Source organism: Oncorhynchus gorbuscha, linkage group LG08 (assembly GCF_021184085.1).
Source record: "Oncorhynchus gorbuscha isolate QuinsamMale2020 ecotype Even-year linkage group LG08, OgorEven_v1.0, whole genome shotgun sequence".
NCBI lineage: Eukaryota > Metazoa > Chordata > Actinopteri > Salmoniformes > Salmonidae > Oncorhynchus > Oncorhynchus gorbuscha.
In genome coordinates this window covers 457,680-476,302 of record NC_060180.1, presented here as the reverse complement: position 1 = coordinate 476,302, position 18,623 = coordinate 457,680, and the positions used below count along the sequence as shown (strand labels likewise).

Below are 18,623 nucleotides of genomic sequence, written 5' to 3'. Positions count from 1 at the left end.
GCTCGGGGATTCGATCAAGCAACTTTTCGGTTACTGGCCCAACACTCTATCCCCCAGGCTACCTGCCGCTTATGATGCTCTGTGGCTAAGTTTAGCTCCCTGGTAAAGTATTTAGAATGATTTTATTGAGACAGGAGTAATTGTTTAATGTTGATAAAAACATCATTTACTTTAGGGGAAGCCAGCATCTGAACACCGTGCTCCCACTAACTTTCCTTTCTAATTCGCAAGTGGCTGAAACCAGAGATAACTATATATAATGACGAGATGTTGAAGTCTCCGTTCTAAGTAAGTCGTCCCAAAGGCGGGAATGCAGGCTACAAGCTTAGGTCTTGCATATCATGCCCATAGAAACGCATTGGGTATATTCAGGATTTATTTTGGCGAGAGTGAGCCCTCTCGTTTCGCCAAATCATCTATGCTGAAATTAGCGAGAGAAACAGCGCCCCTCTGTTTCCTTAGGTGTAGACCATGCATGTTCTATCTGGCAGGAAAAGGTACTACATGTCATACTCCTTTTGTCCAGACAGCATCACATACGGAGACAGAGGGATGCTTTTTCGCTCGCTCGAATGCTTTATCTGAGATTGATGCGTATTTTTGTCGGCGCGCGTCTTGGACAAATAAATGTTCAATATTTCAATATTTTATGTGGACGGGCAAGGACGTAGGTAGTGCGGGCCAGCCCCCCTAGGTCCCGCCCATAACACCTACCGCCCATAACGTTCCAGGCGCACCGGTTTGTCTCAAGAAGTGCAACGCTGGTGAGGGTTTTCATGCTAGACAGTTTCCCGTGTGGATCAACAATGGCCCACCACCCAAAGGACATCCAGCCAACTTGAGAACAACTGGGGGAAGTATAGGGTGCTACTGTAGGTAGCCTAGCACTTAAGAACGTTGGGTCAGTAACTGAAAGGTCACTGGTTTGAATCCCCTAACAGACTAGGGGGGGGGGATCTGTCGATGTGCCCTTGAGCAAGGTACTTAACTCAAGTCGCTCTGGATAAGAGCGTCTGCTAAAGTGTGAAATGGGTCAGAATCCCTGTAGAACACGTTCGACACTTTGTAGAGTCCATGAACAAACATCTGAAGCTGTTCTGAGGGCAAAAGGGGGAGGTACAACTCATTATCAGGAAGAGGGTGTTCTTAATGTTTTGTCCGCTCAGTGTATGTCAGATGTATAAGAACATAAATACATGTAGAAACATCTCAATGCACGGTGAATGTAGGTCGGCCTACTGACTGTATGTGAACATAAATACATGAGAAACATCTCAATGTACGGTGAATGTAGGTCGGCCTACTGACTGTATGTGAACATAAATACATGTAGAAACATCTCAATGTACGGTGAATGTAGGTCGGCCTACTGACTGTATGTGAACATAAATACACGTAGAAACATCTCAATGTACGGTGAATGTAGGTCGGCCTACTGACTGTATGTGAACATAAATACACGTAGAAACATCTCAATGTACGGTGAATGTAGGTCGGCCTACTGACTGTATGTGAACATAAATACATGTAGAAACATCTCAATGTACGGTGAATGTAGGTCGGCCTACTGACTGTATGTGAACATAAATACACAGAGAAACATCTCAATGTACGGTGAATGTAGGTCGGCCTACTGACTGTATGTGAACATAAATACACAGAGAAACATCTCAATGTACGGTGAATGTGAATGTAGGTCGGCCTACTGACTGTATGTGAACATAAATACACGTAGAAACATCTCAATGTACGGTGAATGTAGGTCGGCCTACTGACTGTATGTGAACATAAATACACAGAGAAACATCTCAATGTACGGTGAATGTAGGTCGGCCTACTGACTGTATGTGAACATAAATACACAGAGAAACATCTCAATGTACGGTGAATGTAGGTCGGCCTACTGACTGTATGTGAACATAAATACACAGAGAAACATCTCAATGTACGGTGAATGTAGGTCGGCCTACTGACTGTATGTGAACATAAATACATGTAGAAACATCTCAATGTACGGTGAATGTAGGTCGGCCTACTGACTGTATGTGAACATAAATACATGTAGAAACATCTCAATGTACGGTGAATGTAGGTCGGCCTACTGACTGTATGTGAACATAAATACATGTAGAAACATCTCAATGTACGGTGAATGTAGGTCAAATTTTGTAAGCTATTTTTTTTGGCTGTGTGAGTGCATTGTTATTTTGACATTCAATAAACATAGCGTTGATGAGTACTGTGCTAGCGTTGATGAGTACTGTGCTAGCGTTGATGAGTACTGTGCTAGCATGTGGACCAGAAGCCTCTGCTCTGATCTGGTTTTACTCTTTTTGAATAAGAGATTTCCCCCCCTGAATAAGTTGTCCAATATACCAGGTATTTGCCAGTGTTACATGATACAATTACAGTGTCAATGGCAGGTTACCAGGGAAAGCTCTGGGTAGAAATGGCAGGTTACCAGGGAGAGCTCTGGGTAGAAATGGCAGGTTACCAGGGAGAGCTCTGGGTAGAAATGGCAGGTTACCAGGGAGAGCTCTGGGTAGAAAGCTACCAGGGGAGCTCTAGAAATCTTTTTGCAGGTTACCAGTGGTGGTTACCAGGAGAGCTCTGGGTAGAAATGGGTTGGCACATATCTCAACCCAAACACTCTCATCAACACAGGTTACCAGGGAGAGCTCTGGGTAGAAATGGCAGGCACATATTCAAAACAGCTCTCATCAAAATGGCAGGTTACCAGGGAGAGCTCTGGGTAGAAATGGGTTGCAGAGCACATATCTCAACCCAAACACTCTCATCAACACAGTGGTGGTTACCAGGGAGAGCTCTGGGTAGAAATGGGTTGCAGAGCACATATCTCAACCAAACACTCTCATCAAAATGGCAGGTTACCAGGGAGAGCTCTGGGTAGAAATGGGTTGCAGAGCACATATCTCAACCCAAACACTCTCATCAACACAGTGGTGGTTACCAGGGAGAGCTCTGGGTAGAAATGGGTTGCAGAGCACATATCTCAACCCAAACACTCTCATCAACACAGTGGTGGTTACCAGGGAGAGCTCTGGGTAGAAATGGGTTGCAGAGCACATATCTCAACCCAAACACTCTCATCAACACAGTGGTGGTTACCAGGGAGAGCTCTGGGTAGAAATGGGTTGCAGAGCACATATCTCAACCCAAACACTCTCATCAACACAGTGGTGGTTACCAGGGAGAGCTCTGGGTAGAAATGGGTTGCAGAGCACATATCTCAACCCAAACACTCTCATCAACACAGTGGTGGTTACCAGGGAGAGCTCTGGGTAGAAATGGGTTGCAGAGCACATATCTCAACCCAAACACTCTCATCAACACAGTGGTGGTTACCAGGGAGAGCTCTGGGTAGAAATGGGTTGCAGAGCACATATCTCAACCCAAACACTCTCATCAACACAGTGGTGGTTACCAGGGAGAGCTCTGGGTAGAAATGGGTTGCAGAGCACATATCTCAACCCAAACACTCTCATCAACACAGTGGTGGTTACCAGGGAGAGCTCTGGGTAGAAATGGGTTGCAGAGCACATATCTCAACCCAAACACTCTCATCAACACAGTGGTGGTTACCAGGGAGAGCTCTGGGTAGAAATGGGTTGCAGAGCACATATCTCAACCCAAACACTCTCATCAACACAGTGGTGGTTACCAGGGAGAGCTCTGGGTAGAAATGGGTTGCAGAGCACATATCTCAACCCAAACACTCTCATCAACACAGTGGTGGTTACCAGGGAGAGCTCTGGGTAGAAATGGGTTGCAGAGCACATATCTCAACCCAAACACTCTCATCAACACAGTGGTGGTTACCAGGGAGAGCTCTGGGTAGAAATGGGTTGCAGAGCACATATCTCAACCCAAACACTCTCATCAACACAGTGGTGGTTACCAGGGAGAGCTCTGGGTAGAAATGGGTTGCAGAGCACATATCTCAACCCAAACACTCTCATCAACACAGTGGTGGTTACCAGGGAGAGCTCTGGGTAGAAATGGGTTGCAGAGCACATATCTCAACCCAAACACTCTCATCAACACAGTGGTGGTTACCAGCTCTGGGTAGAGAGCTCTGGGGTTACCAGGGAGAGCTCTGGGTAGAAATGGGTTGCAGAGCACATATCTCAACCCAAACACTCTCATCAACACAGTGGTGGTTACCAGGGAGAGCTCTGGGTAGAAATGGGTTGCAGAGCACATATCTCAACCCAAACACTCTCATCAACACAGTGGTGGTTACCAGGGAGAGCTCTGGGTAGAAATGGGTTGCAGAGCACATATCTCAACCCAAACACTCTCATCAACACAGTGGTGGTTACCAGGGAGAGCTCTGGGTAGAAATGGGTTGCAGAGCACATATCTCAACCCAAACACTCTCATCAACACAGTGGTGGTTACCAGGAGAGCTCTGGGTAGAAATGGGTTGCAGAGCACATATCTCAACCCAAACACTCTCATCAACACAGTGGTGGTTACCAGGGAGAGCTCTGGGTAGAAATGGGTTGCAGAGCACATATCTCAACCCAAACACTCTCATCAACACAGTGGTGGTTACCAGGGAGAGCTCTGGGTAGAAATGGGTTGCAGAGCACATATCTCAACCCAAACACTCTCATCAACACAGTGGTGGTTACCAGGGAGAGCTCTGGGTAGAAATGGGTTGCAGAGCACATATCTCAACCCAAACACTCTCATCAACACAGTGGTGGTTACCAGGGAGAGCTCTGGGTAGAAATGGGTTGCAGAGCACATATCTCAACCCAAACACTCTCATCAACACAGTGGTGGTTACTGGGGCGGCAGGTAGCCAAGTGGTTAGAGCAGGTAGCCTAGTGGTTAGAGCAGGTAGCCTAGTGGTTAGAGCAGGTAGCCTAGTGGTTAGAGAAGGTAGCCTAGTGGTTAGAGCAGGTAGCCTAGTGGTTAGAGCCAGGTAGCCTAGTGGTTAGAGCAGGTAGCCTAGTGGTTAGAGCAAGTAGCCTAGTGGTTAGAGCCAGGTAGCCTAGTGGTTAGAGCAGGTAGCCTAGTGGTTCGAGCAGGTAGCCTAGTGGTTAGAGAAGGTAGCCTAGTGGTTACAGCCAGGTAGCCTAGTGGTTAGAGCAGGTAGCCTAGTGGTTAGAGCAGGTAGTCTAGTGGTTAGAGCAGGTAGCCTAGTGGTTAGAGCAGGTAGTCTAGTGGTTAGAGCAGGTAGCCTAGTGGTTAGAGCAGGTAGTCTAGTGGTTAGAGCAGGTAGCCTAGTGGTTAGAGCAGGTAGCCTAGTGGTTAGAGCAGGTAGCCTAGTGGTTAGAGCAGGTAGTCTAGTGGTTAGAGCAGGTAGCCTAGTGGTTAGACCAGGTAGCCTAGTGGTTAGAGCAGGTAGCCTAGTGGTTAGAGCAGGTAGCCTAGTGGTTAGAGCAGGTAGCCTAGTGGTTAGAACCAGGTAGCCTAGTGGTTAGAGCAGGTAGCCTAGTGGTTAGAGCAGGTAGCCTAGTGGTTAGAGCAGGTAGCCTAGTGGTTAGAGCAGGTCGCCTAGTGGTTAGAGCAGGTAGCCTAGTGGTTAGAGAAGGTAGACTAGTGGTTAGAGCAGGTAGCCTAGTGGTTAGATCAGGTAGAGCAGGTAGCCTAGTGGTTAGAGCAGGTAGCCTAGTGGTTAGAGCAGGTAGCCTAGTGGTTATAACCAGGTAGCCTAATGGTTAGAGGAGGCAGGTAGCCTAGTGGTTAGAGCAGGTAGCCTAGTGGTTAGAGCAGGTAGCCTAGTGGTTAGAGCAGGTAGCCTAGTGGTTCGAGCAGGTAGCCTAGTGGTTAGAGCAGGTAGCCTAGTGGTTAGAGCAGGTAGCCTAGTGGTTAGAGCAGGTAGCCTAGTGGTTAGAGCAGGTAGCCTAGTGGTTAGAGCAGGTAGCCTAGTGGTTAGAGCCAGGTAGCCTAGTGGTTAGAGCAGGTATCCTAGTGGTTCGAGCAGGTAGCCTAGTGGTTAGAGCCAGGTAGCCTAGCGGTTAGAGCCAGGTAGCCTAGTGGTTAGAGAAGGTAGCCTAGTGGTTAGAGCCAGGTAGCCTAGCGGTTAGAGCCAGGTAGCCTAGTGGTTAGAGCAGGTAGCCTAGTGGTTAGAGCAGTTAGCCTAGTGGTTAGAGCCAGGTAGCCTAGTGGTTAGAGCCAGGTAGCCTAGTGGTTAGAGCAGGTAGCCTAGTGGTTAGAGCCAGGTAGCCTAGTGGTTAGAGCAGTTAGCCTAGTGGTTACAGCCAGGTAGCCTAGTGGTTAGAGCAGTTAGCCTAGTGGTTACAGCCAGGTAGCCTAGTGGTTAGAGCAGTTAGCCTAGTGGTTAGAGCCAGGTAGCCTAGTGGTTAGAGCAGGTAGCCTAGTGGTTAGAGCCAGCTAGCCTAGTGGTTCGAGCAGGTAGCCTAGTGGTTAGAGCAGGTAGCCTAGTGGTTAGAGCAGGTAGCCTAGTGGTTAGAGCAGGTAGCCTAGTGGTTCGAGCAGGTAGCCTAGTGGTTCGAGCAGGTAGCCTAGTGGTTAGAGCAGGTAGCCTAGTGGTTAGATCAGGTAGCCTAGTGGTTAGAGCAGTTAGCCTAGTGGTTAGAGCAGGTAGCCTAGTGGTTAGAGCCAGGTAGCCTAGTGGTTAGAGCAGGTAGCCTAGTGGTTAGAGCATGTAGCCTAGTGGTTCGAGCAGACGACAACATAGCGTGGCAGCAACACATGACAACACAGCATGGTAGCAACACAACATGTCAGCAGCACAACATGACAACAACATGGTAGCAGCACAAAACATGGTACAAACATTATTGGGCACAGACAACAGCACAATGGACAAGAAGGTAGAGACAATACATCACACAAAGCAGCCACAACTATCAGTAAGAGTGTCCATGATTGAGTCTTTGAATGAAGAGATAGAGATAAAACTGTCTAGTTTGAGTATCTGTTGCAGTTTGTTGCAAACATTTGTTGCAAACATCCCCACAGCATGATGCTAACACCACCATGCTTCACCGTAGGGATGGTGCCAGGTTTCCTCCAGATGTGAAGCTTGGCATTTAGGCCAAAGAGTTCAATCTTGGTTTCATCAGGCCAGAGATCCTTGTTTCTCATGGTCTGAGAGTCCTTTTGGTGACTTTTGACAAACTCCAAGCGGGCTGTCTTGTGCTTTTCCGGAGGAGTGGCTTCCGTCTGGCCACTCTACCATAAATGCCTTTGGTGGACGGCTGCAGAGATGGTTGTCCTTCTGGAAGATTCTCCCATCTCTACAGAGGAAGTCTGGAGCTTTGTCAGAGTGACCATTGGGTTCTTGGTCACCTCCCTGACCAAGGCCCTTCTCCCCCCCATTGCTCAGTTTGGCTCGGCGGCCAGCTCTAGGAAGAGTCTTGGTGGTTCCAAACTTCTTCCATTTGAGAATAATGGAGGCCACTGTGTTCTTGGGGACCTTCAATGCTGCATAAATGTTTTGGTACCCTTCCCCAGATCTGTGCCTTGACACAACCCTGTTTTGTAGCTCTAAGGACAATTCCTTCGACCTCATGGCTTGGTTTTTGCTCTGACATGCACTGTCAACTCTAGGACCTTATATAGACAGGTGTGTACCTTTCCAAATCATGTCCAATCAATTGCATTTACTGCAGGTGCACTCCAATCAAGTTGTAGAAACATCTCAAGGATGTTCAATGGAAACAGGATGCGCTTGAGCTCAAATTCGATTCCCATAGCAAAGGGTCTGAATACTTATATGAATAAAAGGTATTTATGTTTTTAATACATTTCTATAAAACCTGTTTTCACTTTGTCATTATGGGGGTATTGTGTGTAGATTTTATGAAGACATTTTGTTATTTAATCCATTTTGGAATAAAACTAAAACATAACAAAACGTGATAAAAAGTCTGAAAACTTTCAGGATGAATCTTCCTCTATCTGGTTTACTAGAACACATAGAAACAGACCGTTTACCCAGATGTTGATGTTGGGGTGGTGCTGGAAAAGGATGAACCCGGAGCTGAAACATTTTGAAGCTTCCGTTTAAGGGTCGTGTTTCTGAGACGAGCCATTGAGAGCTGTCCGTCCGTCTGTCTAAAAACAGCAACACCTGACTATAAATAGCCACCAGGGGGGTTTCCTGTTGTGGCCCAACAGCACCAGTGATTGTGTAATCACTGCTACGCATGAAATATTAAGCAAGCGGCTGCAGAGAGTAGCAGAGCAACAGACCATAATACTGTAGCAAGAGGCACCTGTCAAAGATCCAGTGATCAAGGAGAGATCAATCTGTTACCATGGCGTCTGAGCAGCAAAGGGGTGATGAGCCCTCTCTCCCCAGGGAAGAGGCTGTGTGCCCGGGCTGTCAGGGAGCAGGGCCCCTGGTCCTGCCGTGTGGCCACAGTCTGTGTGATGCCTGCCTGGGGCTGTGTGAGGGCGAGCTGGGCCAGGGGGGCTGTACCATCTGCTATGGCAGAGACCTGCTGGACTGCGTCCTGAAGAGACTGCTGGACTCCCTGTTCCAAGGGCAGCCGCGGCGGGCCAGGGATGGAGGGGTAGAGGACGGGGACAGGGAGCTGTGTCCTCTGCACGGGGAGAGGCTGACGTTGTATTGTGTGGAGGACAAGGAGATGGTGTGTGTGGCGTGTCAGAGCGAGGAGCACGACGACCACGAGTGTTGTCCCACGGAGGAGGCTGTGCACGACTGCAAGGTGAGAATGTTGTGACTGACTACCTACACAGATACTCAGAGACAGATACTGAGAGACAGATACTCAGAGACAGATACTCAGAGACAGATACTCAGAGACAGATACTCAGAGACAGATACTCAGAGACAGATACTCAGAGACAGAAACTCAGAGACAGAAACTCAGAGACAGAAACTCAGAGACGAAAAACGCAGAGCTATAGTTCAGTGGCCAACTGTGACATAACTACAGCTGCTCCTCGGGGGACACCCAGTCCAGCCGCACACCATCCCGACACTCCCAACCAACACGGCTCCATGAATATAATCAGAATTCATGTAAACATTACAGTTTTCAAAATATAGCTTGTCCAAAAAAAAAAGTTGTCTCTTGGCACACCTTAGGGGAAAGTTGAGCCCGGGACAGGGTAAGATAGGCCGCCTACAAATTTCTGAACTGAATAAAATTTTACCACTACCTTGTTAAAAAACATGTCAATTTTTATTTCCCAAATCACAATCACTTTTAAAAAAAAAACAGCATTTTAAGCATCTTTGAACTCAGGCTTAACACCTGAGAAACTTTTTAAAACACTTTTAACATGGGCCAGGCCCTGTTGTTACCTCATATCCCAGAGATAATGCCAGAGATAATGCCTTGGATTATGCCTGGGAAGAAAACACTTCAATTTGCTCAAATTGTCATTGGCTCAACCCATTGGCTCAACCCATTGGCTCAACCCATTGGCTCAACCCATTGGCTCAACCATTGGCTCAACCATTGGCTCAACCATTGGCTCAACCATTGGCTCAACCATTGGCTCAACCATTGGCTCAACCATTGGCTCAACCATTGGCTCAACCATTGGCTCAACCATTGGCTCAACCATTGGCTCAACCATTGGCTCAACCATTGGCTCAACCATTGGCTCAACCATTGGCTCAACCATTGGCTCAACCATTGGCTCAACCATTGGCTCAACCATTGGCTCAACCATTGGCTCAACCATTGGCTCAACCATTGGCTCAACCATTGGCTCAACCATTGGCTCAACCATTGGCTCAACCATTGGCTCAACCATTGGCTCAACCATTGGCTCAACCATTGGCTCAACCATTGGCTCAACCATTGGCTCAACCATTGGCTCAACCATTGGCTCAACCATTGGCTCAACCATTGGCTCAACCATTGGCTCAACCATTGGCTCAACCATTGGCTCAACCATTGGCTCAACCATTGGCTCAACCATTGGCTCAATTTACCACAAGGAAAACATTTGGACTATATTAGTCCACACAGCTACAAGGGTGCACTTTCATGCCAGGTTTAGGACCTCATATTGAAGCTGAGACCCCAACTGATGTATAAAACAATCTTGATATGACCTTTGGTTCAGATACAAACATCTTTAAACCACGTTTATTTGGAACTCTTTCTTATCACTTTTTCCACGTGGTTTCTTCCTTCACAGACGCCATGAAATTATGACCTCTTCCTAAATATTTTGTAAAATTATACATTTTTGTATGATTTCTTAGAAACAAGGTTGGCTCAACTGACCCCTTTGGCTCAACTGACCCCTTTGGCTCAACTGACCCCTTTGGCTCAACTGACCCCTTTGGCTCAACTGACCCCTTTGGCTCAACTGACCCCTTTGGCTCAACTGACCCCTTTGGCTCAACTGACCCCTTTGGCTCAACTGACCCCTTTGGCTCAACTGACCCCTTTGGCTCAACTTACCCCTTTGGCTCAACTTACCCCTTTGGCTCAACTTACCCCTTTGGCTCAACTTACCCCTTTGGCTCAACTTACCCCTTTGGCTCAACTTACCCCTTTGGCTCAACTTACCCCTTTGGCTCAACTTACCCCTTTGGCTCAACTTACCCCTTTGGCTCAACAAATCCCTTTAGCTCAACAAACCCCTTTAGCTCAACAAATCCCACTCTCCCCTACAGTACAACTGATCTGACATGGTTGTTTGAAACCCTAACCAAGTGAGATGGAGATACTCTTTGGTTGATTACTGTCACACACATGTGTATGTTGACTCACCCCTGACCTCTCTCTAACCACTGACCTCTGACCCCAGAGGGAGCTGACGTCTGCCCTGAGACCTCTACAAGAGAAGCTGGAGGCTCTGAACACTGTCAAGCAGACCTGTGAGGAGTCAGCTGAACACATCAAGGTTAGGAGGGGTCAAAGGCTGAACACATCAAGGTTAGGAGGGGTCAAAAGGCTGAACACATCAAGGTTAGGAGGGGTCAGAAGGGCTGAACACATCAAGGTTAGGAGGGGTCAGAAGGGCTGAACACATCAAGGTTAGGAGGGGTCAGAAGGGCTGAACACATCAAGGTTAGGAGGGGTCAGAAGGGCTGAACACATCAAGGTTAGGAGGGGTCAGGCTGAACACATCAAGGTTAGGAGGGGTCAGATGGGCTGAACACATCAAGGTTAGGAGGGGTCAGAAGGGCTGAACACATCAAGGTTAGGAGGGGTCAGAAGGGCTGAACACATCAAGGTTAGGAGGGGTCAGGCTGAACACATCAAGGTTAGGAGGGGTCAGAAGGGCTGAACACATCAAGGTTAGGAGGGGTCAGAAGGGCTGAACACATCAAGGTTAGGAGGAGTCAGCTGAACACATCAAGGTTAGGAGGGGTCAACTGAACACATCAAGGTTAGGAGGGGTCAGAAGGGCTGAACACATCAAGGTTAGGAGGGGTCAGAAGGGCTGAACACATCAAGGTTAGGAGGGGTCAGAAGGGCTGAACACATCAAGGTTAGGAGGGGTCAGATGGGCTGAACACATCAAGGTTAGGAGGGGTCAGAAGGGCTGAACACATCAAGGTTAGGAGGGGTCAGAAGGGCTGAACACATCAAGGTTAGGAGGGGTCAGAAGGGCTGAACACATCAAGGTTAGGAGGGGTCAGAAGGGCTGAACACATCAAGGTTTGAAGGGCTGAACACATCAAGGTTAGGAGGGGTCAGAAGGGCTGAACACATCAAGGTTAGGATCAGAAGATGAACACATCAAGGTTAGGAGGGGTCAGAAGGGCTGAACACATCAAGGTTAGGAGGGGTCAGAAGGGCTGAACACATCAAGGTTAGGAGGGGTCAGAAGGGCTGAACACATCAAGGTTAGGAGGGGTCAGGCTGAACACATCAAGGTTAGGAGGGGTCAGGCTGAACACATCAAGGTTAGGAGGGGTCAGAAGGGCTGAACACATCAAGGTTAGGAGGGGTCAGGCTGAATACATCAAGGTTAGGAGGGGTCAGGCTGAACACATCAAGGTTAGGATCAGAAGGGCTGAACACATTAAGGTTAGGAGGGGTCAGAAGGGCTGAACACATTAAGGTTAGGGGTCAGCTGAACACATCAAGATTAGGACAGGCTGAACACATCAAGGTTAGGAGGGGTCAGGCTGAACACATCAAGGTTAGGAGGGGTCAGGCTGAACACATCAAGGTTAGGAGGATCAGCTGAACACAAGGTTAGAAGGGGTCAGCTGAACACATCAAGGTTAGGAGGGGTCAGAAGGGCTGAACACATCAAGGTTAGGAGGGATCAGCTGAACACCAAGGTTAGAAGGGGTCAGCTGAACACATCAAGGTTAGGAGGGGTCAGAAGGGCTGAACACATCAAGGTTAGGAGAGGTCAGGCTGAACACATCAAGGTTAGGAGGGGTCAGAAGGGCTGAACACATCAAGATTAGGAGGGGTCAGGCTGAACACATCAAGGTTAGGAGGGGTCAGAAGGGCTGAACACATCAAGATTAGGAGGGGTCAGGCTGAACACATCAAGGTTAGGAGGGGTCAGCTGAACACATCAAGGTTAGGAGGGGTCAGGCTGAACACATCAAGGTTAGGAGGGGTCAGAAGGGCTGAACACATCAAGATTAGGAGGGGTCAGGCTGAACACATCAAGGTTAAGAGGGGTCAGAAGGGCTGAACACATCAATTAGGAGGGGTCAGCTGAACACATCAAGGTTAGGAGGGGTCAGGCTGAACACATCAAGGTTAGGAGGGGTCAGAAGGGCTGAACACATCAATTAGGAGGGGTCAGCTGAACACATCAAGGTTAGGAGGGGTCAAAAGGCTGAACACATCAAGGTTAGGAGGGGTCAGGCTGAACACATCAAGGTTAGGAGGGGTCAGGCTGAATACATCAAGGTTAGGAGGGGTCAGCTGAACACATCAAGGTTAGGAGGGGTCAAAAGGCATCAGATCCATCCATAGACAGAACGATGGATCATTTCTGGGTTTGAATGTGACTCGTTCTGTGTCGTACCATTGATCAAATATACGCCCATCAGGACTGTGAAATGGTAACAGCACAATAACTGGGATTGATGTTGAAACAGTAGATGCAGTCAAAGTACAGTATCAATATCATACAGTAGAAGTACATCAGACAGGAGATCCAGTCGAAGTACATTATCATACTATATATCAGCAAGTAGATCCATCGAAGTACATTATCATTGATATCAGCAAGTAGATCCAGTCGAAGTACATTATCATTGATATCAGACAGTAGATCCATTCGAAGTACATTATCATTGATATCAGCAAGTAGATCCAGTCAAAGTACATTATCATTGATCTCAGACAGTAGATCCAGTGGAATACATTATCATACTATATATCAGACAGTAGATCCAGTCGAAGTACATTATCATTGACATAATTTCCTGACCTCCTAATTCCACTTGATAAACTGCTAAAGTATTGATAGAGATGAGGTCATTGGGATTCTGATATTCCCTCCATCTCCTACATCTCCTCCTTTCATTCCTTCCTTTCCCCGTCGTCCCCTATCCCCGTTTACCCCTGCAGAGCCAGGCACAGCAGACCGAGCGCCTGGTCCAGCAGCAGTTTGAGAAGCTGCACCAGTTCCTCCGAGACGAGGAAGATGCTGTGATCTCTGCTCTGAAGGAAGAGGAGCAGGAGAAGACCCAGGGGATGAGGGACAGGATAGACAGAACAACAGACCAGATCAACTCTCTATCTGAGGCCATTGAGGTGACGGTGGAGGCCATGGACACTGGTGATGACATAACCTTCCTCAAGGTACGGACTCATCAGAGAACGAGATCACGGTATGAAAAGAGGTTGTAATATAAGGATATTATCGTTTGCCTTTCAAGTAAGACGTCATATTTTCCATTAGAACTTCAAGAGGACCTCTGACAGGTGGGTGTGTTGCTCCATTCTTTTCCTTCATAGTTGTGCATCTTGTAATCTCAGCACCTATAACCTCTAACCTAATCTCACCTCTAACCTAATCTCACCTCTAACCTAATCTCACCTCTAACCTAATCTCACCTCTAACCTAATCTCACCTCTAACCTCATCTCACCTATAACCTCATCTCACCTATAACCTCATCTCACCTCTAACCTCATCTCACCTCTAACCTAATCTCACCTCTAACCTAATCTCACCTATAACCTAATCTCACCTATAACCTAATCTCACCTCTAACCTCATCTCACCTCTAACCTCATCTCACCTCTAACCTCATCTCACCTCTAACCTCATCTCACCTCTAACCTCATCTCACCTCTAACCTCATCTCACCTCTAACCTAATCTCGGCACCTATAACCTCATCTCACCTATAACCTCATCTCACCTATAACCTCATCTCACCTATAACCTCATCTCACCTCTAACCTAATCTCACCTCTAACCTAATCTCACCTATAACCTAATCTCAGCACCTATAACCTAATCTCAGCACCTATAACCTAATCTTAGCACCTATAACCTAATCTCAGCACCTATAACCTAATCTCAGCACCTATAACCTAATCTCAGCACCTATAACCTAATCTCACCTATAACCTAATCTCACCTATAACCTAATCTCACCTATAACCTAATCTCATCTATAACCTAATCTCATCTATAACCTAATCTCACCTACAACCTAATCTCACCTATAACCTAATCTCACCTACAACCTAATCTCACCTACAACCTAATCTCACCTACAACCTAATCTCACCGAAAACCAAATCTAATTTTGAACCTAATCTCAGCTACAACCAAATCTCACCTATAACCAAATTTCGCATGGGCTACCTCTGTCTGTCTGTCACAAGCGATTATACATTTTGTAAACCTGTTGACACATGAACCTTCCTCCTACAGGACTCAGGTGACAGTACAGGAGCCAGATGAGGTGACAGGAGCTCTGCTGGACGTAGCCAAACACCTGGGCTGTCTCAACTACAGAGTCTGGGAGAGGATGCAGGACTTCATTACGTACAGTGAGTAGAGGGAGACCATAAAACCACAATACATGTGCAGATAATGTGTTTTGAGTACCGTAGGAATGATAACTCAATGTTCTCTCTCTCTCCCTCTCTCCCTCTCTCCCTCTCTCCCTCTCTCCCTCTCTCCCTCTCTCCCTCTCTCCCTCTCTCCTCTCTCCCTCTCTCCCTCTCTCCCCCTCTCTCCCTCTCTCCCTCCCTCCCTCTCTCCCTCTCTCCCTCCCTCCCTCTCTCCCTCTCTCCTCTCTCTCCCTCTCTCCCTCTCTCCCTCTCTCCCTCCTCTCCCTCCCTCTCCCTCTCCCTCTCCCTCTCTCCTCTCCCTCTCCCTCTCCCTCTCCCTCTCCTCTCCCTCTCCCTCCCTCTCTCCTCTCCCTCTCCCTCTCCCTCTCCCTCTCCCTCTCCCTCTCCCTCCCTCTCCCTCCCTCCCTCCCTCTCCCTCTCCCTCTCTCCCTCCCTCTCCCTCTCCCTCTCCCTCTCCCTCTCCCTCCTCTCTCCCTCTCTCTCCCTCCCTCCCTCCCTCCCTCTCTCTCTCTCCCTCTCCCTCCCTCCCTCCCTCTCTCCCTCCCTCCCTCCCTCCCTCCCTCCCAGCTCCTGTGACTTTGGACCCCAACACGGCTAATGTCTGCCTGTCTCTGTCTGATGATCTGACCAGCCTGCGGTACACAGAGGAGGAGGAGCGACTCCCTGACAACCCAGAGAGGTTCTGTTACTATGAGAGTGTCCTGGGTTCCGAGGGCTTCAACTCCGGACGACACACCTGGGACGTGGAGGTGGGCGTGAACAGCGAGTGGGCTGTGGGCGTGGCACGGGAGACGGTCTCGAGGAAGGAGTGGTTCACCCCGAGCCCAGGTACTGCCATTGTGCCATTGAGCAAGGCACATAACTTCAACAACACAAAAACAACTCTCTAACTAGAGGCGCTGCTCTGTGGCTGACCCTGTGCCAATCGTTGTGAATGTGTGTACGTGTGGCGGTTAAGTTCTGCAAAAAGAAACCTTTTCTCAAATGGACAATAAAGTATCTATTGGTTTGGCTGAAGTAGGCCGTCATTGTAAATAAGAATTTGTTCTTAACTAACTTGCATAGTTAAATAAAGGTTAAATAAATAAAATATGTATAATCTATTCTATTCTATTCTATTCTATTCCATTCTACTCTATTCCATTCTATTATATTCCATTCTATTCTATTCCATTCTATTTTATTGCATTCCATTCTATTATATTGCATTCTATTACATTCTATTCTATTCCATTCTATTATATTCCATTCTATTCTATTCCATTCTATTTTATTGCATTCTATTCTATTCCATTCTATTTCATTCCATTCTATTATATTGCATTCTATTACATTCTATTCTATTCCATTCTATTATATTCCATTCTATTCTATTCCATTCTATTTTATTGCATTCCATTCTATTATATTGCATTCTATTACATTCTATTCTATTCCATTCTATTATATTCCATTCTATTCTATTCCATTCTATTTTATTGCATTCTATTCTATTCCATTCTATTTTATTGCATTCCATTCTATTCCATTCTATTTTATTGCATTCTATTCTATTCCATTCTATTTTATTGCATTCCATTCTATTCCATTCTATTTTATTGCATTCCATTCTATTCCATTCTATTTTATTACATTCTATTCTATTCCATTCTATTATATTCCATTCTATTATATTCCATTCTATTTTATTGCATTCCATTCTATTATATTGCATTCTATTCCATTCTATTCTATTCCATTCTATTATATTCCATTCTATTCTATTCCATTCTATTATATTCCATTCTATTCTATTCCATTCTATTATATTCCATTCTATTCTATTCCATTCTATTTTATTGCATTCTATTCTATTCCATTCTATTTTATTGCATTCCATTCTATTCCATTCTATTTTATTGCATTCTATTCTATTCCATTCTATTTTATTGCATTCCATTCTATTCTATTCCATTCTATTTTATTGCATTCCATTCTATTTTATTGCATTCCATTCTATTCCATTCTATTTTATTGCATTCTATTCTATTCCATTCTATTCTATTCCATTCTATTATATTGCATTCTATTCTAGAGAGGGGCCTGTGGACCATCTGCTACTATGGAGGTGAATACCGCGCCCGCACGGCCACCGCCACCCCCCTGGTCCTGAAAAGAAGGCCCCAGGAGGTCAGAGTGCAGCTGGACTGGGACAGAGGCAGGGTGATCTTCTCTGACGCCTCAGACAACACGCTCATCTACAAGTTCCAACACAAGTTCACCCATAGAGTGTTCCCTTACTTCTCCAACACCTGCAAGAGACATCCTCTGAGGATCTCAGCCGGGAAGGTGTCAGTTACAGCGGAGTAGCTTGGTTCATTCATTAAGAGCTGATTTGGTAAATCTATAGTTCAGGGACATTAAAAAGCTGTTGCTGCAGAACAGGTAAAAACATTGGCTTTAAAGTGGATGCACCTTTACTGCAGCAAAGGCATTTTTATGCAGCTACGTGACTGCTTTCTGTCTCTCTGGGTTCCAACCTAAATAAATAATTACTGACTCTCTGGGTTCTAATCTAAATAGATAATTACTGACTCTCTCTGGGTTCTAATCTAAATAGATCATTACTGACTCTCTCTGGGTTCTAATCTAAATAAATAATTACTGGCTCTCTGGGTTCCAACCTAAATAAATAATTACTGACTCTCTGGGTTCCAACCTAAATAAATAATTACTGACTCTCTGGGTTCCAACCTAAATAAATAATTACTGACTCTCTGGGTTCCAACCTAAATAAATAATTACTGACTCTCTGGGTTCCAACCTAAATAAATAATTACTGACTCTCTGGTTCCAACCTAAATAAATAATTACTGACTCTCTCTGTGTTCTAATTTAAATAGATAATTACTGACTCTCTCTGTGTTCTAATTTAAATAGATAATTACTGACTCTCTCTGTGTTCTAATCTAAATAGATAATTACTGACTCTCTCTCTGTGTTCTAATCTAACTAGATAATTACTGACTCTCTCTCTCTCTCTGTGTTCTAATCTAAATAGATAATTACTGACTCTCTGTGTTCTAATCTAAATAGATAATTATTGACTCTCTCTGTGTTCTAATCTAAATAGATAATTACTGACTCTCCCTGTGTTCTAATCTAAATAGATAATTACTGACTCTCCCTGTGTTCTAATTTAAATAGATAATTACTGACTCTCTCTCTCTGTGTTCTAATCTAAATAGATCATTACTGACTCTCTCTCTCTGTATTCTAATCTAAATAGATCATTACTGACTCTTTCTCTCTGTATTCTAATCTAAATAGATCATTACTGACTCGCTCTCTCTCTGTATTCTAATCTAAATAGATCATTACTGACTCTCTCTCTGTGTCCAATTTAAAAGATCATTCTGGATAAGAGCGTATTCTAATCTAAATGACTTAAATGTAAATGTAAATGTAATGTTCTAATCTAACTAGATCATTACTGACTCTCTCTCTCTGTATTCTAATCTAAATAGATAATTACTGACTCTCTCTGGGTTCTAATCTAACTAGATCATTACTGACTCTCTCTCTCTGTATTCTAATCTAAATAGATAATTACTGACTCTCTCTGGGTTCTAATCTAACTAGATCATTACTGACTCTCTCTCTCTGTATTCTAATCTAAATAGATAATTACTGAC

The 18,623-nt window shown here is 45.8% G+C and overlaps 1 protein-coding gene across 1 annotated transcript; it reads left to right on the top strand.

The window, feature by feature from the left end:
* Positions 1–7,902: 7,902 nt before the first annotated feature.
* LOC124041074 (E3 ubiquitin-protein ligase TRIM39) lies at positions 7,903–17,773 on the top strand. The gene is made up of 7 exons (XM_046358235.1): positions 7,903–8,675; positions 10,744–10,839; positions 13,488–13,721; positions 13,822–13,844; positions 14,807–14,925; positions 15,517–15,777; positions 17,024–17,773. Exons 1-7 carry the CDS (start codon positions 8,262–8,264, stop codon positions 17,296–17,298), a joined length of 1,422 nt encoding a protein of 473 aa, XP_046214191.1. The 5' UTR covers positions 7,903–8,261; the 3' UTR covers positions 17,299–17,773.
* The last annotated feature ends 850 nt before the right edge of the window (positions 17,774–18,623 follow it).

Coding starts and splice junctions, on each gene's coding strand:
- LOC124041074 (XM_046358235.1), top strand. CDS start 8,262: ATGGCGTCTGAGCAGCAAAGGGGTGATGAGCCCTCTCTCCCCAGGGAA. Junction 8,676..10,743: donor AGGCTGTGCACGACTGCAAG/GTGAGAATGTTG, acceptor CTCTGACCCCAG/AGGGAGCTGACGTCTGCCCT. Junction 14,926..15,516: donor GCAGGACTTCATTACGTACA/GTGAGTAGAGGG, acceptor CCTCCCTCCCAG/CTCCTGTGACTTTGGACCCC.